The sequence below is a fragment of the Cnephaeus nilssonii genome (assembly GCF_951640355.1).
Source record: "Cnephaeus nilssonii genome assembly, chromosome: 3".
Classification (NCBI taxonomy): Eukaryota; Metazoa; Chordata; class Mammalia; order Chiroptera; family Vespertilionidae; genus Cnephaeus; species Cnephaeus nilssonii.
Window position 1 is genome coordinate 35,091,318 of NC_137074.1, and position 23,870 is coordinate 35,115,187.

General features: G+C 34.6%; 1 protein-coding gene across 6 annotated transcripts in view; it reads left to right on the plus strand.

Moving 5' to 3' along the window:
* NAALADL2 (N-acetylated alpha-linked acidic dipeptidase like 2) overlaps window positions 1–23,870 on the plus strand; it is a 1,181,205-nt gene that overhangs the window by 1,007,018 nt on the left and 150,317 nt on the right. For 5 of the 6 annotated variants that reach the window (XM_079765801.1, XM_079765802.1, XM_079765799.1 and 2 more), the window contains one exon: window positions 10,416–10,511. The exons of the other annotated variant lie outside the window; for it this stretch is intronic. In XM_079765801.1, coding sequence (XP_079621927.1) covers window positions 10,416–10,511 — 96 coding nt within the window. The remainder of the gene's footprint in view (window positions 1–10,415; window positions 10,512–23,870) is intronic. 6 annotated transcript variants of the gene reach the window in all.

A 23,870-nucleotide genomic window follows, 5' to 3' on the forward strand; every position in this document is an offset into this window, starting at 1 on the left:
CCTCTGTTTTATAGTTATTCTTGAAAAGAAGAGAAATAAGAATAAACTCTGAATTATAATTGAAATCTTGATGTCTGTGGATAGAAACAACCTTCTCAGGCTTTAGTATAGAAAGCCCATTGAAGACATGCTGATTGTACTGTGTTGAGGGGTGGTCCCTCAAAGGATATGCCCCATGAAACATAAATGTAACCTTTTTATGGAAAAAAGGATCTTTTCAGGTGTAATTAAATTATGGGATTTAAATAGATCATTCTGGGTTACCTGGGGGGTCCCTAAATCCAGTAAATATATCACTACAGAAGAGGAGGAAACACAGAGGACAAGAGTGCCAGTTACCTCTTTATAACTGATTTGTGGACTTAATAACAATACTTTATAGAGTAATTGCTATGAGATCGAAGAAGTTATGAGGCCGATAAATGGGACTTTGGATCCAGTAATTTATTAAGTCAACCTATTAATACAACCAACCCTTGTGTTGTTCCTCCACATGAGCCTGTTCTTTATGCGTCAGATGCTACTAGTATTATTCTTCTATTCATAATGGTGGCAAAGATGTAGGTATATTGACAACCACTTCTCATTCATTTTACTGGATGGAAGAATTAATCTTTAGTAAGAAAGCTTAATAGTCTATCATCTTTTATTGTTTGTTTCTTTGTTGCTATACATTAGCTTCTCTTGTCTCCTGATCTGCCTGGAAAGTGTGTTGAAAACAAAAAATCAGAGGGGAAGAGGATTAGGGGACTGGGTGAAAAAGGTGAAGATATTAAGCAAAAACAAACACAAACAAACAAACAAACAAAAAAGCACTATAAAACTTTTATTATGCAAACTATCCCTAAGTGCTAGGAAAATAAGTAAAAAGCAGCCTCTATAATCCCAGTGTGACTGTAGGATTTATATTTGTAAAATGATTTGTAAAATCATTTGTAAAATGATTCACATTTTAAGGCTTGTATTAAGCTTAAATAGCCCCTAGTTCAGCTTCCTTACTTTAGGTATAACAAACCTTGGCCCAGTGAACTCACCCCAAGAAAGAGCCCAATGATGCTCTGAACCAACCATAACAAAAGCTCTCTGAAGCAACCACTGCTGGACAGGCTGAGTTACAATTTGGAGTTGGTAGGTGAGGTACCCCTCAAATCCCAAAACGCAGGATGAAAACCAGAAGCATCAGCTGGTGAGGAACTCCTGCAAATGAGCATCATAAGAGGGATTTTTGTATTGAGGTAGAAATAAGCCTATATTCTTAAATGCATTTTTACAATCTGTATGATTTATGTTTTGTGTTGGGAATATGAATACATTACCAAAAGCTGCTGCTGAGCACGTTAATGTAAAACTAACTAAATAAAACCATGAGGTCTGAAGGAGAGAGATAAACACACACACACACATAAATGCAAACTAGTTAACCAGTGATGCATGCTGTGCATTAATAGGTAAGACAGACACTCATTCAATGATTACGAGATGAAAGAAGGAAAGATGTGAAGGAGATTAATTTGAATAAAGTCTAAAGTATGAAGACTGGATCCTATGTGCAATGGAGGTATTTTGTTGGCGTGTAAGTGTATGTCAAGACCAAAATATATCATAATTATTGGAATTATTCACATTTTAAGGCTTGTATTATAGTTATTATCTTCATCTCAAAAATACTTGACTAAAAAGACAATTTTTAAAGAAATGTATACATATACAGAACTTCTTTTCAGTATTGGCTTTTCAATAACTATTTTGTGATATTGTTAAAATCATTTAATCATTTGACTTGACCATGTTTTATTTTGCATATTTGGGTTGAATTAGATTTCTAATGTATTATTCAGGATAGTAGATCAATATGAGTAGAACTATGAAGGGGCTGTGAATATTTTTAATAAAGCCAATGCTTGTGGACTTTCCTAGAACTTGAAAAAAATAATTTAAATGACAAGAATGAGTGAATTTAGAAAATAATGTCATAATACTGTCTCACTTTTGACCCTTGGATTATTTGACTTCATTCAAACACCACATTATCTCAGGTCCTTCTCACTTGGAATAGTGATGAGAATGCTATGTTTCAAATATTATGGCTGTAATTACTTTTTTCCTTAGTCCAGCACATTATGAATGTCAGTGCCATTCAAGGCCTGAAAGAGTTTTAATTTTATATATTAGATTTAAGTATTGATGTGTGTATTCTCTGATTGCATATGGGTGAATATTGCAATGAGGGAAGTGCACATGGGGCTTTTCAGATTCAATTTTATTTAGTCTAAGCAGGGAGTCTTTGATTATATCTTTTAAATTGTGCATAGTGTTTATGCTGCTTATGTAGGGTAAACCAAGGCTTGGAGGGGATTGGAACAAGAGGTGGGGGAAATAATCCTTTCTTTCTTAAATTTAAAAGCTGTGAGGAACTTGGGCAGTAAGGAGGAGGGATGGCATAAGAATACAAGTATAGTCTATGGAGTCAAATAAACCTAGGTTTTAATCCAGGTTCTACCACTTATTCATGGAATGTTCTTGAACTGGTGTCTAGAACTCATTGTTTCTCCATTCTCCTATTTGTAGAGAAGGTAAAAATAGTTCCTACCATAAAGGTATGAGGATTCAGTTAGGTGATACATGTAGAACACATAGCCAAGTGCTGGGATATGGAAAGCACTATTCTATTTATTCCAGGTTATGCACATACATTGAGTGCCAACTATAAAGAGAAGGTATGTGTAGAACGTTTCTGATACTTCAATGCCCACTAAGCCTACATGAACTAAATATTATAAATAATTATTTCTGAAAAACAAGGTAAAGGGTATATTTTGATAGGGTAATGGGTTGAAGTTTAGTCAACTCTATGTAGTCTAGAACTGAATTAAACATGACCTTTGAGGTGTTTTTATTCTTTTCTTCACCTCTATATATGTACTAGCACTTTCTTCAATCATATCCTACCTTCATTTCAGCACCCTTTTCTTCAATAACTTACTTATAATTCTGTTTCTTGGGTAAGTTAACTGAGCTATGGTCCATTTATTTTCCCCAAATTTTATTGTGTGTTGTTTTAATTATTTATCTTCTGGATGCTTTATCTCACTTTAAAACTATATCTGTATCAATCCTGTCTAATACAAAACAAATAAACTGTTCCTTGATTCTTTAACTTTTTTTAAGCTTGTGTTCACCTTTTCTAACTCCTCAACCTAGTCTTAATTTCTAGAGAGAATAATACAGTTCACAGTTGATGCTTCACTTCTCCTCACATTTACTCCTCAACTGATTGCATTTTGTCTACTGTGCTCATGAATCCATAGACACTCCCTGATGAAAGACACCAGGAATCTCTGAAATGCTATTTCCAATGAATAATTTTTATTTTTTTTCTTTCTTCACTTGCTTTGAAGCATTGATTATTCATTCCCAGATATTCTCTATCTTTTTGACTCCCATGAAATCACACTCACACAATTATGATGCTATTTCTTTTTCTCAGATGATCTCATCTGTAAGTGCTTCATGGGTTTTGTTTTTATTCTTACCTCCTAGGTTAAGTCTATTCCTATCTTAATTTTTTGTTGCAGTGGTAAATGGGGTTGTTTTTTTGTTTTTTTGTTTGTGGTTTTTTTTTTAGTTTCCCTTTCTGAGAATTCATTATTGGAGTAAAAAAATGCCATTGATTTCTGAGTGTTAAATTTGTATCCTGCTACATTGCTGAATTCATTTATTAACTTTAGTAGTTTTTTGGCGGAGTCTTTAGGGTTTTTTATGAAATCTTGTTCCTCTTCATAGGGGAAATTGTTTTATTCTTTTTTCCCATTGAGTATGATGTTTGAGAAGGTTTGTTATATATGGCCTTTCTTATGTAGAGGTATGATCCCTCTATTCAACTTTGCTGAGAGTTTGTATCAAAAATGGATGTTGGATTTTTGTCAAATGCTTTTTCTGTGTCTATTGATATGATCATGTGATTTTTTGTCTTTCAACTTGTTTATGTGATGTATCACATTTATTAATTTATGAATATTGTACCAGCTTTGCATCCCTGGAATAAATCCCACTTCATCATGCTTTATGATCTTAACAAAAGCCTGGGTCCAGACGACTTCACAGGGAGTTTTACCAAACATTCAAAGGAGAATTAACACCTATCCTCTTAAACTATTCAAAAAAATCCAAGAGGAAGGAACACAAGAGGAGGCCAGCATTATCCAAATTCCAAAACTAGATAAAGACACTAAAAAGAGAGAAAATTACAGGCCAATATCCCTAATGAACATAGATGCTAAAATCTTCAACAAAATATTAGCAAATGAGATCCAGCAATATGTTCAAAAGATCATACACCAGTGACCAAATAGGATTTATTCTGGGGATGCAAGGCTAATACAATGTTTATATTCTTCAACCTTAAATATCAGTGCCATTAAGAGATCTTGTCATTCAGATATCTGTACTGCACAAAAAAATTTCTAAGTCTACAAATACCTAAGTTCACTTTGCATTTTAACTACCATGTATATAGTTCTGAGATTATTGTTATATCTCCAGCCCCGAATTTGGTCTTGAACAATATAAGCACTCACCTTCAGGGAAAACTTCATGCAGATGTGCCAAAAACACCTCACCTCAAATGTTTAAAATTTAATTTCTTTTTTCCCTAAACCTTCATGGGGCTTCTACATTTTTTAAATTAATGAAATTTGTATCCACTCAGTTTATCCAATCTAGAAATCCTTTCAATCTTGACTCCTCTTTAAGATTTCACATCCAATTAATCACCAATGTCTTCTAATGCTATCTCTTAAGCATTTATCAAACTTATCTCCTCCTATCTATTTCTCCTACCACAGTACTGGTTTAATCTCTCACTCTTTTTCATGGTAATATCACAATAACCTTCTGTCTAAACATTCTGTTTTCCATTACATATCTTTTAAATTTATTTCCACAAATGTGTCAGTGTGTGCTCTACTCAATACATACTTGAAAATATCACTCACTCTATTCAAAACCCTCCAAAGATTTCCTGTCACCTACAGCAATGATTTTCATATTTTCCTTGAATAGTTGTAGATTTTAAAAGAGAAATATCATATAGTGTTCGATATACAAACACATATTTCTAGTAATTTAAAATTTAAAACTATAACTCTTGGTTTACATAGAAAAGCAATTCCTGACAAGTGTGATAAAAATCAAACACCATCCAGTAGTTCTTCCCTCTTTACTGAGAACTTTTATATGCTTCGCTTCTTTGCTTGATCCTGACATGAACTCTCTGAAGTGAGAAGGACAAGTATATTTACATTTCAACTTTATGGGTAGTGATACTAATGAGAGATTAATGACTCACTCAAGGTTGTCTGACAATATTAGACTATTTTAATAAGAAAAATACCAAGTCTTAAAAGGCTAATAGTATAGTTAGAAAAAACAGAAATATAACAAAAATGCATTGTTGTAAATGATGACTAAAAGTAAATATAAAGTGATACAAAAACTCTGATAAGGGAACACCTAATGGGTTGGTGAGGATCAAGAAAAGCAATTATAGAAAGTAGCCTGGCAAACAAATCAGGAATAACATTCCAGATAGGAGAAATGGCAAAAATAAAGATGCAGAGTTAGTAAAAGTAAGGGTGGATTCAAGATTTTGTAAAAAGCCTGCTGTGAAATAAGCAGACACTATGTGGAAATTGTTTACATTACTTTACAGGAAAGAAAGAATTGTATAAAGGTAACAGGTAGGTTGGGACTTGTTTGGCAATGACATACTGAGTTTGGACTTTGGAGTATAGATAATAGGGAACATAGCTTGGACAAAACTAATAAGTAACTGAACTATGGCAATTGATAGAACTTGAATAGGATTGTGTAAATATATATATTTGATGGAAATTAGCTAGTACATTTTGTTGGCACACATGGTGAGAGAAATTGGAGTCAAGAGTTACATAAAATTTCATATTTGGGCAAAATATAGATATTAGATTATCATCCAAGTTAAGAAATGACCTTGTCAATGGAGAACAAATGATTAAGATTTGGAATGTAAGTTGATATGTTTGAAGGATCTGGTAGACAAATAGAAATGATGAACTAAAAACATAATTAAGCCTAGAATTAAAGATTTGGAAACAATCAAATCTGAAGTTTGTAGTTAAAGCCAAAGAAGTAGATAAAACCACATAGGTAACTTGTGAAAAGAAGACTAAGGGTAAGTCCAGAAACAATAAAAAGCTTTAAAACAGAAAATAAATCCATTTATAGGTGGAGAATAATATACAAATGGAAAATCAGGTGAGTCAAATAATGAACTTGGGCTAAAGAGTTGAAAGAAGGAAGGTATGCTAAATATTGCTAAATATTAAAGAAATGACATAAATTAGGGACTAGGGAAACAAATTTTACACTATAACCTTGATAGACTTTTCTTATCAGTGTTTCTTCTTCTGTAATATCCTTACTGTTATCAATTGGCGGACATACAGTATTGTTTTCAATATATTAAATTATTCAAAAATGCTTTGTTTCAATCTATCAATGAATTATTTTAAACAAAAGCACTTGTGATATGGTTAATTTTGCTTAACTTCACTCTCTTCATCTACAGATAAGAGCTGTTATTAAGCAGCTATCACTCATAGTTAATGTAATAGCAGCAAAAACTTTTTAACTTTTAATTCCATTAGACTAAACTCCATGAAATTAAGGACCCTGTTGCATTAATGCAGCACCTAGCATGTGGTAGATGTTAAATTGGGGTTTTTAAATGTTTTAAACCAGGGGTCCTCAAACTACGGCCCGCAGGCCACATGCGGTCCGCCGAGGACATTTATCTGGCCCGCCGGGTGTTTTTGCCGCCGCTGCCTGTACTGCTTAGCAGCCGACTTAGCAGTGTGCATAGGAATTTGTTCATAGTTTTTTTTTTTAAACTATAGTCCGGCCCTCCAATGGTCTGAGGGACAGTGAACTGGCCCCCTGTTTAAAAAGTTTGAGGACCCCTGTTTTAAACAAACAAGGCACTAAAAATGAAAGAATGATATGGCAAGAGATAGCTGAAGAAATAAGAGAAAGATTGGGGATTACACTAGAGAATAAGGCACATATGGATAATTTAATATTGGTTTGCTACTGAATAATTGAAATTTCAATAAAAACCTCACTAATTATAACTTCCAATTTATGTTTTTATGGGATCATTTAATTTGAGGCTGGCTGATATTTTACCTTTGCACTAATTATCAAGTTTTGTTTTGCTAAGTAAACTAATAAAATTATTTCAAGAAGTTTGTTTAAAACTATTTGTGAAGCAAACTTTTTAAGTACTTCAAACTTAATTTTAAATAGAAATGAATGCCACAAATTATTCATGTCATATTTTCACTAAGGTTAAAAATATCACTATTCTGAAAAATAAACGTATCTAAATACAAACTGTACACTATTTCTCATAAGGATAATAAATAAGGTTTTTGAATTTCCTTTATTTCAGCATCCTACCTACCATAATCACCACCCTCACCATCATCATTACAAAATGTATTGTTTTTAGTAACATCATGAGTGCCAGTAACATAATATCCCCCAGATGTTGGGAGTTGACAACATCTCTGTGAAATATATATTATCATTCAAATTTCTTAGATTCAGGCATTGGACAGTTGACAACATCTCTGTGAAATATATATTATCATTCAAATTTCTTAGATTCAATCACTAATCATTTGAAGATTAAGGTGACAATTATTAAGTGGCAAAACAAAAAATTTAACCTATGTTTATGTTGATTGACCAAAATATTTCCAAAAACCCAGTTGCTAAACAAAATGAAGTTTATTAGACCTATTGCAGTAAGGAAGAATACCACCTGGACTGAGTGCATTGGTTTACAAGGGTTGCCATAAAAAGTCACCATAGATTGAATGACTCTTGCACAGAAATGTATCATTTTAATATTTCAAAGTGTTATCAGGGTTGGTTCCTTTTGAAGATTAAGACAGGGAATCTGTTCCAAGCTTCTTGCCTAGCTTTTATGGTAAGTCTTAAAAAGTGAAATACTAGTTGGAACTGGATAGATTTTTTGAAAAATTAGTTTTAGATTGCCAGGTAAAATGAGGAAAGAAACATAAAAAATTTTTGATAAATAAGATGTTAGTTATGATATGTAAGCTGTTTGGTTGATTTATGGTCTTATCATCCCAAAGTGAATACATGCTGGAGCACACAGCTGAATTACTTTTGTTTTATTTCAGTACTAGAAGCCCGATGCATGAAATTCGTGCACGGGGGAGGGTGTGTCCCTCAGCCCAGCCTGCACATTCTCCAATATGGGACCCCTTGAGTACGTCTGACTGCCCGTTTAGGCCCGATACCGGTGGGCAGTCAGACATGCCTCTCACAATCCAGGACAGCTGGCTCCCAACCACTCGCCCACCTGCCTGCCTGATTGCCCCTAACCGCTTCTGCCTGCCAGCCTGATCACCCCCTAACCACTCCCCTGCCAGCCTGATTGACGCCTAACTGCTCCCTTGCCAGCTCGATTGCCCCTAACTGCCCTCCCCTGCAGGCCTGTTCCCCCCCCAACTGCCCTCCCCTGCAGGCCTGTTCCCCCCCCAACTGCCCTCCCCTGCAGGCCTGGGTCCCCCCCAACTGTCCTCCCCTGCAGGCCTGGTCCTCCCCAACTGCCCTTCCCTGCAGGCCTTGTCCCACCCAACTGCCCTCCCCTGCTGGCCTGGTCTCCCCCAACTTCCCTCCCCTGCAGGCCTGGTCACCCCTAACTGCCCTCCCCTGCTGGCCTGATTGCCCACAATTGCCCTCCCCTTGCAGGCCATCTTGTGGCGGCCATCTTGTGTCCACATGGGGGCAGCCATCTTTGACCACATGGGGTGGCCATCTTGTGTATTGGAGTGACAGTCAATTTGCATATTACTCTTTTATTAGATAGGATTGCTCAAAATAGGGGGTGAGAGTATGCCTGATCACAGAATTATTAATAATAGGGATTTGCAGTTATGTTCTTAACTGTATGACTTCAGAGCTTATCAACTATATCATCCTAACTTTCTTTTCCACCTTTTTTATACCCCAAAGCAGTCTGTTCTGCTGTAGGGTTGCTCTAATAAATAGCTCCAAATCAGCTTAATTTGTTACACTGTTGTGGTTATTGTTGGTGTTGACTGTATTGAATGTTTTTTCTCCATGTTAGCACTCAGAAAAATTATCTATCTATCTATCAATTATCTACTATCTATCTATCTATCATCTATCATCTATCTATTTATCTATCTATTAATCAGATCATATACATACACACATGCATACATATATCCTTTCTCAAGTTTTCTATTTTTTAGACAAATAACCCTAGTTACTTCAGGTTTTCAAGTAAGAGCTATATTTATGTCTTAATCTATTTGACCTGCTATAACAAAATATCACAGACTGAGTGGTTTATAAACAACATAAGTTTATTTCTCACAGTCCCAGAGACTGGAAGTCCAAGATCATGATGCCTGCATGGTCAGGTGAGGGCCCAGTTTCAGGTTACAGATTTCTTATTATATCTTTACAAGGAGCAAGGGGCTAGGGAGTGCTGTGGGGCCTCTTTTAGAAGGACACTAATCCTGATAGTGAGGATAAAATACTCATGTCCCAATCACCTCCCAAAGGCCCCCATCTCTTAACATCAGTACTTTGAAAATTAGGAATTCAGCATATGAATTTCTTTTTTTTTTTTTTTTTTTTTTGGGGGGGGACATAAATATTCATGCCATGTAGATATTTTTGCATCCTGAAATTTGTCTACATCTGCAAGTATAAAATGACTAGTTACTGTTTCTCTGAGTCATTTAAACCATATAACACTAAGGTTCTGATATCACATTACCACTTTACTGATAGCCTATAAAGCCATAAGACTGTTCTACCAAAAATGTATCTTCCTAACTCTTTTGAAGTGAGTTTGCAATGTTTAAAATATCATGTATATTTATGTGGCCTTTCTTTTTGGTAATCATGTTGATTAAAAACATCCCATTCTACCAGACTTAAAACAAAATTTAATATATTTAATAGAAAAAATGATTTCAGATGTGGGTCTTATAGTCAAGGTATTGTGTTCTATATATGTCTGTATTTAAAAAAAAACACAACAGGATGAATTACAAAGAATTATCTCTTTTGAGTAAAATTAAGCATTATTTTATAGATACAAATAATGTCAAAGGTCATAGGGTTCTACTCATTTTAATTTTAAAAAATTCTGTGATTGATTAATCAGATAAGTAGAATGAAGTCCAACAATCAACAGAAACCTTAAAGCAATTTAGAGTCCTTTTGAATCTTTAAAGAAAATCCAATAAGCACTTGAAAAACAAAATCAATGAAGAGTTTTAAATGTTTTATTCTGCTTTCCACAGGATCCAAGTTTTCTCTCCGAGGCCCTTTTCCCTAAAGGTGCAACAAAAATTGAAGAAATGGATCCTTTTTTCAAACTTCATGAAACCATTACCAAGGTAGGGGAGGAATGCATTCATGAGCAGGTTGGGAAAGCTTTGTTCTTTTTTTTGGTAGATGAAGGAAGGGAAAATAACCAATCCAGAGAAAGCTATATATTTTTTTATTTGTAGTATGTACTAGAAAGGATTTTAAGTGTCTCCTATTATTTTACTAAGATGATAAGCAAATCGATCACGATCATATGACCAATAACTGAAGATATGTTTTTAAAAATCAATCTTTAATATAATAATTCGGTTTTATCCTTAATCTGATAGTAGATTTGTGGTATATTCTCAAGTATACCCCTGCATTTTAGATTAAGGAAAATACAAAATTAATGTTTGAATTTCTCTATCTTCAAAGTTTTGTTTCAATATTTAAGGAAATTGGTTGTTTGAGGTAATTCTTAGATGCAGTAAGAATTTAAAAAAAGGCTCCTTTCTTTAATAATAAAGATAGATTGTGTTTATGATGAATTTAATTACTGTAAGGTTATCATTACCAGTTTTTCCTGCATAATAGTTTATAGGTAGGAGAAAGTATGTAATATGGAGAAAATTAAATTTTACAGTATGGAGCAAATAATTTTTTATTGTGATGAAAAACATATAACATATAATTTTCCATATTTTTCAATTATAGTTCACATTTAATATTATTCTGTATTCATTTCAGAAGCACAACATAGTGGTTAGACAATCATATGTTTGCAGAGTGGTCCTCCTGCTATTTCAAGTACCCCACCCCCCCGGCCCATACATAGCTATTACAATATTATTTTTCCCCCCATTGACCTCTCACTTGCCACTCCCATCTTCCAGCACATGCCCTCACCCTCCTAGTGTCTGTGGCCATTAGTAATGCTTATATGCATGCATACAAGTCCTTCGGTTGATCTCTTACGCCCCCTCTCCTGCATTCCCTTAAATTCTACAGTATGGAGCTGTGCCATGCCAGCACAGCCAAGTGTTCAGTGAGCCTGAGGAATGGTGGTGAAGAATTAAAGAAAAGATAGACAAAGAGAATATAGCTGGGGTTCAGTGTATCTCCTGTGCCTGGATGAGGCCACAGAGAAGGATCCAGCCAGCAAGCTGAGGCTTTTATTTTATAGTCAGAGAAAAACAAGGTAGTGGTCAACATAGTTATAATGGTTACAATGTTCTTGTGAGTTTCACTTGTTTTGGCAGCACTTGCTGCACCTCCCACAGCCATTAGCTACCCAGGAAGGATCTAGGGACTGGCCATAAGGTCAAGCTTAATTATACTAAGAGGGCTCTGCCCTCTAAGCTGGGACTTGTTTGTGGCTCTGCCACAGGTCAATCCGAGACTTAACTCTAGAGCCACTCCCTACATGGAGCAAATAAATTTAATGCCTGACATCATATAACATCATAATAATTTTTACATCAATTATTTGTTTTATCTTTCATTTACCAACTGTTTAACCTGTCATAATCTGTCTTTTGAGGATAAAGTTTGTAGAGAATATTGGCATTTAGAACATTTAAAATAATCTATATTTATATATGCTCACTTGAAAGATTGATGACTCATTCTTAAATATCCTTAGTAAGATTTTTCAAGACTGTCTTTCTTCTTTAGAAAAAATAGATATAATGAACTGAACTCAGAGTGGCAACAGAATGAGTTCAAAATTCAAAATTCAAAGGCTAGCATTTTAGATCTATCCCTAACATTTAAATGCTGTGCAAATTAATTTTTTTCTCAACTTTTGTAATAAGAGATCTTTGGATCACATTTTACTTAAAATTTTCCTAAGTTCAAAATAATTGCATCTTAACTACATTTATTAACACTTTATTTCCCAATCAATTCTAGTTTTTTATTTAGTTTTTAACATCTTCATCCTTTGGTAATTCATTATTGATTGGATTACAGCAAGAAAAAAGTCGGGAAAGATGATAGATAGATAGAAAGGTAGATAGATGATAGATGATAGATAGATAGATAATACATATCTATATTTATTTAGATAAGCATATCTATATATATGTATATATACACATTAAATGGTAATTTTATCTATACTAAAACAATCTATTAAATAGATGTTGGAAAAATTCTATGTCTATGAAAAAATAAAACCTGCTTAGGTGCAGAAGTAAGAGTTCAGGGACATATTTTATGACCATTTATAATTTTCCAAAGTTGATTCTGTATCCCCAATCATCAAGTTTTCCTTTGGCAACTCATGTTGCAGACACAGGCTGAGAAAATATTGTCCTTCAGAATTTTAATCTTACTTCACCAATAGGAAAATATGTGGAACCATAAAAAGGTCTATTTAATAGATACTTCATTTTAAAGTAAAATTTTCTTTGATCACGAACAAAATAAAAGTATAAACATAGACAGGTTGAATAGAGCATGTATTAGGTAATATGGAACATGGATTTCAGTTCTATCTTAACTACCAATTTGCTATATTATTTAGTAGAAATTTATTTTATTTTTTACATAAAAAAGGAGTATAGTCATAATGGTTTTCCTTACTAGGATTCTGTGAGGTTGGAAATATGATGTATAGATTTTCTCTAGAAATGCAATATGTATTAATTGAGTATAATTATTAAAATATTTAAAAATGCTAGGCCCTGCCCGGTGTGTTTCAGTTGGTTGAGCATGATGCTATGCATCAAAAGGTTGCCAGTTTGATTCTCAATTAGGGCACATGCCCAGTTACAGGTTCAATTCCCCAGTAGGTGGCAGGCAGGAGGCAGCCAATCGATGTTTCTTTCTCACATCTATATTTCTCTCTCCCTCTCCTTTTCTCTATCTTTAAAAAAAAAATCAATAAAAATAGTAAAATCAACCAGAGGACTTGTATGCATGCATATAAGCCTAACCAATGGACACAGACAACAGGGGGGTAAGGGCATGAGTGGGGGAGATAAGGGAAAAGGGGAGTAATGGGGGAATAAGGACACATATGTAACACCTTAATCAATAAAGAAATTTAAAAATATAAATAAAAAATAGTAAAAATGCTAGTTTTATAGAGATCATGTATCAAAGAAATGTGTACTTGAAACCTGTGTAATCTTATTAACCAATGATACCCCAATAAATTTAATTTAAAAGAAAGAAAATAGAGGAAAATACTCTAAAACTTACCTCCAGAAAAAAAAAATGCTAGTTCTAAAGTCTTCAAATTAGGCCCTTACCTACATTTTCAGAATTTTGGTTTTACTTTAAAGAGAAAAAAAAAGAATAGCAGAATTATTTATACAAGAAATCATTAAGCTAATTAAAGGCTGAGAATATACTGATAAATTAATGTGTACAAGTGGAGCATAAAATTTAATTTGTGAAGAGTTAAGGTTTTTAGAATATTTCTTTCAATAAGGATAATAGTGGTTATTATCACAGTATATCACCTGTTTAGTACACTTCTGCGCCACCTAGTATTCTGATATTATGCAAATAATATTGAACTTTGAATAACAAGTCCCACCTAGTATAACTTTTGCCACTGTCAACTATTTTAAAATGTTTTGGAACATGAAAAACACTTTGTAAAATGATAAAGCACAAATATTATTGATATTATACCAATATGGTAATATTGTTAATAAATTAGAATTATACCAATATTAAAACATTTCAATAAATCAGAAATATTTTAAATACTTTTATAATTCTTTCAGTAGATATTATAATTGGATACACAACACCATAAAACTATTACATATTTTATATAATCTAATTAAATAAATACAATAAATACATACATGTAATATAAATATTTATTTATGTAATACAATCCATTATCTTTTCCATGTAACTTTACATTCTAGACCTTTTGTTATAGTTCACAAATATGATTAATGCAAAATTAAATTATAATTTCAAAGTATTAGAAAGTTAATAATTTGTCATTAGTACCTTTCTGAATTAAAATATAAACAGATACATCATACTCATACATGGAATGTGAGCTGTGAGTTCTTGTCCTTGAAAGTGGTTTTCCAATGTTGTCCTGGAGTTCTTTAAAAAATATTTTTTACAAAGTGTAAATTTATCTTGGCATTTGTCTTTTTGATATAAAGCATGGAACCTAAGAAAGTAATGAATGAGACTCAATATTGATTTCAAAAGGCAATTTATCATGGCTTCAATGACAGTCAGATGGTACAATATGAAGTTGCCAGAGGGTGCCACATGCAGCATTGATGTTGAAGTGCCTCCTTATCCTCTATAATTACCTTAAGAAATAGCATTTGTTTTTTTTAATTATCATAGAAGCCAACCTAATTCCTCTAAAGGTTAAACATGAATAAAATACCAATATAAATCTTAGATGCTTAATCCTTTAATAAGTGAGTAAGAATCACCATGGATTTATGTTTTGAAATAGGCTTATTTCTCCTTCTATACTGAGGAATTTTCTAGTTATGTTTTAAAATCTTCAACATTTAGATCATAAATTGTTATTAGTTATCTAATCATTCTGATAGCCTGCCGTAAGCCAAGGATAATTCAAAACACTTGAAATACAAAAACAATTAATACACAGGAGTAGGTTCATGCCAGTAAACAGGTGAGCAAATCATTTCACTATAATGTGCTAAAAATGTCATAGTAATGTGGACAAAGTGTGGGAGGAAAGAAGATGGAGCTTTTGCCTATGCCTAGGGGAATTGAAGAATTTATAAGAGAGGTGACATTTGAGAAATATAAGCAATTTCAACTTTATTTTAATGTCAATGAGTTTTCTTGGAGAAATCTTTAAAGAGCTTGTTGGTAGTAGTGTGTGAAAAATGATGATGTGTGTCTTGGAAAATAGAAGACAGGTTTCAGAGACGTTTTTAAGATTGAATGACAGAATATGGGATTTACTTGGTACAGGCTATAAAGCAGACTGAAGAATAAAGGATAGTTTCAATAATTCTATCTTGAGCAGAGTTTATATTATTTTTAAATATATTTTTACTAGAGGCCTAGTGCATGAAACTCATGCACTGGGTTGGGGGTGGTCCCCTCAGCCTAGCCTGTGCCCTCTCATAGTCTGGGACCCCTCAGGGAATGTCCAACTGCTGGCTTAGGCACGATCCCCAAGGGCAGACATCCCTCTCGCTACCCAGTGGTCAAAGATGGCTGCCCCCATGTGGACATAAGATGGCCGCCCACAGTGGTCAAAGATGGCTGCCCGCATGTGGACACAAGATGGCCGCCACAAGATGGTCTGCAGGGGAGGGGAGTTGTGGGCAGTTAGGGGTGACCAGGCCTGCAGTGGAGGACAGTTTGGGGGGACCCAGGCCTGCAGGGGAGGGCAGTTGTGGGCAATCAAGCCAGCAGGGAGGGCAGTTAGTGGTGACCAGGCTAGCAGAGGAGGGCAGTTGGGGGAGATCAGGTCTGCAGGGGAGGGCAGTTGTGGGTGATCAGGCCCGCAGGGAGGGAAGTTAGGGGTGACCGGGCCAACAGAGGAGGGCAGTTAGGGGTGACCAGCCCAGCAGGGGAGGGCAGTTAGGGGCAATTGGGCAGGCCGGGGAGCAGTTCGGCATTGACCAGGCTGGCAGGGGAGTGGTTAGGGGGTGATCAGGCTGGCAGGCAGAAGCAGTTAGGGGCAATCAGGCAGAGGCAGACGAGCGGTTGGGAGTCAGCAGTCCTGGATTGTGAGAGGGATGTCCGACCGCCTGTTTAGCCCCAATCTGGCCTAAATGGGTGGTCGGACATCCCTCAAGGGGTCCCAGATTGGAGAAGGTGCAGCCTGGGCTGAGAGACAGCCCCTCCCCCATGTACGAATTTCATGTACTGGGCCTCTAGTTACCATATAATAGAAGAACTCTATTTCTGAGTATATACCCCCCAAAAATTGAAAATGGGGTTTTAAAGATATATTGGTATACATATGTTGATAGCAGCATTATTCATAACAGCTAAAATGTGGCAGCAACCCAAATGTTCAAAGATGGGTTAATGGAATAGCCAAATATGGTATATCCAAACAATGGAATATTATTCAGCCTTAAAACGGGAATTCTGACTTATCTACAACATGGATGAAACTTGAAGACACAATGCTAAGTGAAATAAGTCAACTATAAAAAGAAAAATGCTGTAGAATTCCACATATATGAAGTACTTAGAGTAATCAAAATCATGCAGACAGAAAATAGAATTGTGGCTGCCAGGGGCTATGGGGTGAGTAGACTGGGGATTTATTGTTCAATGGACATAGGCATTCTGTTTTAAAATGTGAAAAATGTTATGAAGATCAATGATGGTGATGATGGTTAACATTATGAATGTATTTAGTACCATTGAACTGTATACATAAAAATGGTTAAGATGGTAAATTTTACATTATGTACATTTAATGAAAATAAAATATTGTGGGGGGGGGGAAAGTATATTAACCCAATCAACAGCTCTTTTACTATAACTTTTGAACCAATTTTTTTGAATTTTAAAATTATTTTTATCTTTATCCTTGATCCTCAGTTTTTTGCTGTTCTATATAAGTGGTTTCACATGGCTTGCTACCCAGTTCTTTGTTCCATTTTTGATAGATATATTGTCCTGTGTTTATTTTATATGTTTTTTAATTTAATATATTTTATTAACATTTTTTTGCTAAAATTTTGCCATAATAGACATTCAATAAATGAGTACTGATAAACTGTATTTTAAACAAAAAAAAACACTAAAGCTATGTTTAGAAGGAAAAGACTTTAAAATTAAAAGTGAATATGAAAGGCTAGGGTGGCAGAGGAAAGAAATTATCAAATAACTAGAGGCCTGGTGCATGGATTCATGCACTGGAGGGGTCCCTTGGCCTGGCCTGCAGGGATCCGGCCGAAACTGATTCTCCATTCCCTGAGGGGTCCCACATTGTGAGAGGGCACAGGCCAGGCTGAGGGACCCCACCAGTGCACGATTGGGGCTGGGGAGGGGCCACGAGAGGGACCGAGGGAAGGCTCCAGGGTGTATCCAGCCCATCTTGCCCAGTTCTGATCGGCCGGACTACAACAGCAAGCTAACCTACTGGTCAGAGCGTCTGTCCCCTGGTGGTCAGTGTGCATCATAGCAACTGGTTGAATGGTCAAACAGACAGACAGACACAGCGTATTAGTCTTTTATTTTATAGGATTGGGTAACTAGTACTTTTCTTCTGGAAGCCCAACGGCTCTATATTATATTTTTAAATCTGAGTATGAGTGGTGCATTCAGTAAAACAAAAAGTTCCTTATACGTGTGGTACCTTGGAAACCAGAAAATTACTTAATTCTGCTTGTGAGCTTGCTCAAGAAATATCAGTTTATTAATTATTTCATTGTTTTCCCCACCTTAAGAAAATGTTTTTTAATGTAATTAGTATAAGATATGCAATATTAATATGTTTATTTTATGTCAGTGCTCTGGATATTGGCAATTTTAATGGGTGTATAGTGGTATCATTGTTGTTTTAGTTTGCAGTTCCCTAATGACATATGATGTGGAGCTACTTTTCATCCTTGTCATCTGTATATCTTTTTGGCGAGGTGTCTTTTGTCCATTTTTTAAAATTGGGTTGTGTGTTGTCTTACATTGCGTTTCAGAAGTTCTTTGTGTATTTTGAATAACAATTCTTTATCAGATGTATATTTTTCAGATATTTTCTTTAATTTTATGTCTTGCCTCTTTATTTCTTCAACAATGTCTTTTGTAAAGAAGAATTAAATTTAAATTTTAACGAAGGTCAGTTTATTAATTTTTTCTTTCATGGATTGTGTCTTTGGTGTCGTACTAAAACATCACCGAACCCAAGGTCATCTAAATTTTCATACATGTAGTTTTTCTTACAATGCCCATCTGTTCTTGCATGCTTATCTGCTTTATCCATTAGAGCCCATAGCCTATTAATCATAGTTGTTTTAAATTCCCGGTCTGGTAATTCCAACATTCCTGTCATGTCTGGTCTGATGCTTGTGATGCTTGTTCAGTGTCTTGAATTTGTGTTTTTTGCCATCTAGGTATGCCTTGTGGTTTTTGTTTTTTTGTTTGTTTGTTTTTTGTTTTTTTGATAGCCAGATATATTATACTAGAGGCCCAGTGCACGAAATTCATGCATGAGTGTGGTCCCTAGGCCTGGACAGCAATGAGGGCCGATCGGGCCCTTACACTGGCTGGGGCCTTCCTTTGTTCCATGCCACCCCCTGGTGGTCAGCACACATCATAGTGAGCAATGGGTCTCCAGGCACACTCCTGTGGGGACAATTTGCATATTAGGCTCTTATATATATAAATGGGTAAAATAATCTGCTGTAAATTGGCCTTTAGTAATGTTGTGGTAAGGTTTGGGGGTGGGGAAGTATTTTATAGTTCTATGATTAGGTCTCAGCCTTTTGGTGAACCTGTGCCCTATGCTGTGAATTTCACTAATGCTTCTCAGTTCTTGTGTTTTTTGTTTTTATTCTCTCTTGGGTATAGGATAGCTGGAGGGAGCTGGAAGTTGTGCATTTCTCTTTCCTCTACCATGTTAGAGTTGGGTACTTCCCTTTAATTAGGTCAAGTAGACTCTGATAAAACCCTAGCTGTTTGGGCTCTATTAAATAGTGTCTCCAGGCTTTGTTAAGAACAGAATGCTCTGGCATATTTAAAGTGGCTCATTTTCCTCTCCTCTGTGCGGGGAGCACCAGAGGCTTTTTCTCTGATATTCACTGTGAGAACCTGGTGGAGCTCCTGGAGATAAAGCTCACAAAAGTGTGGGGGTCCTCAGATGATTGGGTCCCCTGGAGATTTTAACTCTCAGAATTGTCCCAGTCAACCTCCAGTAATTCATCAGTTGCAGTTCAGCTTCTCTTACCCTGGCATTGGTTCCTGCAGAGGTTACCCTGGTAAATTGTGATGCACTCTGTCTACCTATCTATCCAATTTTGGGGGTAGTAGTTTGTCCTGTGACCTCAATTCTCTAATGGACCTAAGGAGAATGGTCGATTTTCTTTTAGATTGTGCTTCTTTTTACTCCCTGTGACTTCTAAGCTCCTTACCTGCTGTACCGGAAAGAGGAAATCTTCAGTAATCATTGGATGACATGATTTCTTGCAAATTGATTTTTCAAATTTTTATGTATTTCAGAAACAATATTAAATATTTTACAACATAATATTTCAAAAAGAAAAAAAATTACATTAAAATGATTGTTCCAATTACTTGTAGCTCTAACATAGTCTCTTTACTATCCATAGAAAACTTTCTTCTGACTGTTTTCTATAAGAAAAAAAAAAGGCATTAGAGTCTGTCAGTTTTTGAGTCAGCATTAAATGCTAAAGCATGAATTTTCTACAGGGTTAACATTAGTCACTTGTGTTTAATGACTCAAAAAATATTCTTCTTACAGCCAATCTCTGAAATGCTTAGAATGCAAAAGATTCATAACAACAGATCATATTGTAATTGATGAATTCTTTAATCCAATATTCTATTATTCCTGCACAGTTCTATATATTGCATTTCTGATCTTCACTGAGACACTTGTGCCATTGAAGCAATCGGAGGAACATTTTTCTTTCTAGTAATATTAAAACACTGAGTGGCAGTTAAATTATTATTAACACAACAATGCAATTGAGTCTGTCAGAAACCTACCATTTTTTCCCCTTTGGGGAAAAATGTGACTGGTAGGCATTGTTCATGGTGCCTTGTCCCTGTGAAACTAACTTCTATGGATACACAATTCCCAAGACCGAGTGTACCTGTTCTAGGAAGATATCAGTAAAAGCAAGTAAAGAAAGTCTCAGCCCAATATAGGATCTCCGGTTGTGAATTTTATGTTACCATATTTTCCGGCGTATAAGATGACTTTTTAACCCAGGAAAATCTTCTATATGCCCAGTCGTCTTATACGCCGGAAAATATGGTATATTAATATGTTTCTTAAAATATGTTTTTATTGATTTCACAGAGAGGAAGGGAGATGGAGAGAGGAATAGAAACATCAATGATGAGAGATGGAGATAGAGTCCCCAGTCTGGGCATGTGCCCTGACTGGGAATCAAACAGTGACCTCCTGTTTCATGGGTCAATGCTCAACCGCTGAGCAACACTGGTCAGGCAATATGTTTTCATTTAGTATAGGATTTTTGGAGAACATTATTCTTAAAAGGATATAAATTTCTTTCTTTTCTTATATAATGTCATAATAGAGGTTCTTTACTAAAATTATTTTGATATTACATTATCCCATAGAAAAAATAGTAAGAATAACATGGTATTTATTCCCATTATATATGTGGAGAAAGTGTCACAATGAGATCAAATTGCAGAAAACAGTATTTGTGTAAACCTAGAAATCAAGATTAGTAATTCTTATATAGTTTGTACTTAGTAATGTAGTTATAACTCCTCTTACTTGTAGCTATAAATGTTAACTCAATTATGGAGTGGTTTAAATAAAGACTAATGGTAGTGTCTTCAAAGATGAAAAACATTTAAATAATTCTAATTTTAACCATTTCAGTTAATATTAATAGCATTTGCCTCTCAGTGATTCTTTAGAGATGATTAACCAGGATCACTTTGATTAGTAGAGTCATATTCTGCTACAATATTATTTTAAACACATGACTTGTGAAATATAAATCTGAAATTATTTTAAATATAATTATTAAAATATGTTTGTACTAGTTGTTTTAATATAGAGCATAGTAACTGAAAATGAATCATTGTACTCATTCTACAACTACAGAATAAAGAGGCAACTAAAATATAGAATACCGTAATTTTATTTCTCTTAAGATATCATTCTCAGCTATATCTTAGAAATACAGCTCAGAAGCCTTAAATAAATAAAGAACAAAAGAGAAAAGAACAAATATATTTTATTGAGTTTTCTAAATTTCAAAGGCATGTTGTATTCATGAGCTAATAGAATTTCTTGTGCAGTCTTTACATGCTTAGAAAACTGGCTATAATCTCTATTCTGAGTGAGCAAATCTAAGTTTCTTCCAAGTATCTCTATTTAGCAAAGCAATTGTAATGATATTCTTTAATCTTATGTATGTGTACATTTGAGGTTATTCTTAACCTCTGGATTTAAAACTTTTTATTGTTAAAAACACTCCTGAATTTTCTTTTGCTATATCAAATTATTATTACTCAATGCAAAATGTCTCCCTAGAGATCTACACTCTATGTGTTCATGACATGAGTTAAATCAGAAAATATCCCAAACATGTATTTGCAGTGCAGAGGTTGTAGTTTGTAATAAAGAATGTTGGTTAAAACTACTCAGGGGAGATGATGGGATATTAAAACCAACCTCTAAACTTTAAAAAGAAAAGAGTATAGGTGTGTATTTTCTTCATAAATGTGTAATTAAACTCAATATCTTCATTTGCTAAAATTGGAGATAGTGCTGACTATATTTTCTGTTGCCTGGAGAGATTTGGTTTATTGTTTTTCATTATACTGCACAAATATAGTTTCTAAAGGCATGCCTTACACTACCAGTTTTTATTACTCAAAAGTGGATTATTATACAATATAAGATTGTCCAAATTTGACACTCCAGTTTTAGAGAGGTTAATCATCACAGTAGCCAGTTTGCTACAACATGCTAAAACAGTTATTACTGCATATTAAGATAGGAATAAGTAGAAAGGTTGTTATTCTCTGAGCATACAGTTTTCTTTTATATTTGATAAAGGCATTTTAACATGTGTGTGTTACAGAATATTATATATCAGAATAGGAAGCTCTATGATCACCTGAATATAATATGACAATCTTTTACAAACAGTCAACCTGCTTCAGGAAGCATTCACATCTAATTCACAAAGCAGTAGCCTCATCCCATAAAAAACATTTTTGGTGTTAAGTGAAATTTTTGTGCTCTAAATATAAGTCATTTTTCTTATTTCAGGGATCTTTCAATATTTTGAAAGTTAATTTAAATGATAACCCCTAAATGTTTTTATCATTTCAAACAATAGATTCTTTGTCTTTTCAGACCATTTTCAGATAATATTCTCAGGTGCTATAGAAGCTTGGAGTCAAAGAGCAGAATAGTTAATGGACAACAGATTAGCTCCAGGTAGGCAGGTCAAATGTTTTTCCAGAACATGCTCTTCAAACAAAGCCTCTGAATAATAATAATAAAAAAAAAGATTTAAAAGCCCCCAGGCAATGACCAGTTATTTAAAAATACCTACTGTAACACAACAAACCAGAAAAATCCAATCAGTCTTTTGGAGACTGTTGTAATGGACTTTGATCATGCTGCTTGAATGCTCTGGGGACCGTATGGAACTGCCCTCATGGGTGAATATAAGTGAATATAAAAAAAAGGTCCCCTTAAACACACACACACGGACACACACACACACGGACACACACATGTCATGTGGCATAAACTAATCCATGATACAAAATTTCAGCATTAATCACTCTCAGAATTATTTATTCCTCGGAAAGCCCTGAATAATAGATAGATATAGATTAGATATAGATATAGATATAGATATAGATATAGATATAGATATAGATGTAGATGTAGATGTAGATATAGATATAGATAGATATAGATATAGATACAGATACAGATATAGATATAGATATAAATATATAGATATAGATGTGTGTGTGTGTGTATGTATTTTTTTCCAGAAAAACCTGAATGTCAATACTTTAAAAAAATATTGAGACCTATATATTTTGCTGCTGTTGGAGTGACATAAAAACTATTCAAAATTGCATATTTTTAAAAACATCTGGTATAGTCAACATTTGAATTGTGCAATGTCTCTCTTGAAAAGTTCACAGAAAAACTGGTATTTTAGGATAGAGTAAATGTATTCCAAAAATATGAATAGTTTTATGATATTAAATTGAATTTTAGGAACTGATCAAGAATTAGATTTGAAGAAATCAAAAAAAAATTTGCTTGAAATGTACAAGAAAAGCAATATTTATTTGCACTAAATAAGGTTTATTTATTAATGTCTACTTAACCTCAATACATTTGAAATTAAAGTGTCCCAAAACCATTTAGTGAAGGTTCAAATAGTAACATTTTTGCATCTTGAAATAAAACAGTAATGAACAATCGTAACTATGAAACTGGACAAAATGGGTCTGAGGTCACCTGTCATTTCTTGAGCCAAATTAAGCAGAAATAGGGTTAAGCCATGTATGAGTGTTTATTTAGATAATGCGGGCTGTATAGGGAGAACACTAGGTCACCCTGAAAATATGATCTCCCACCTCCTACTAGCCTGCAGATTATAGGGAGATAAGGAAGAAAGGGTGCCTGCAGGGGGAAGGTGGGCCAGGAAAATGGTTGCAGGGTCCATGGTCTGTGTGTCTCCTTCCAAAATCTTGAAGTCCAGTAACAAGTTAGTTAATTTTCAATGATGTTAAAACCTAGCTCT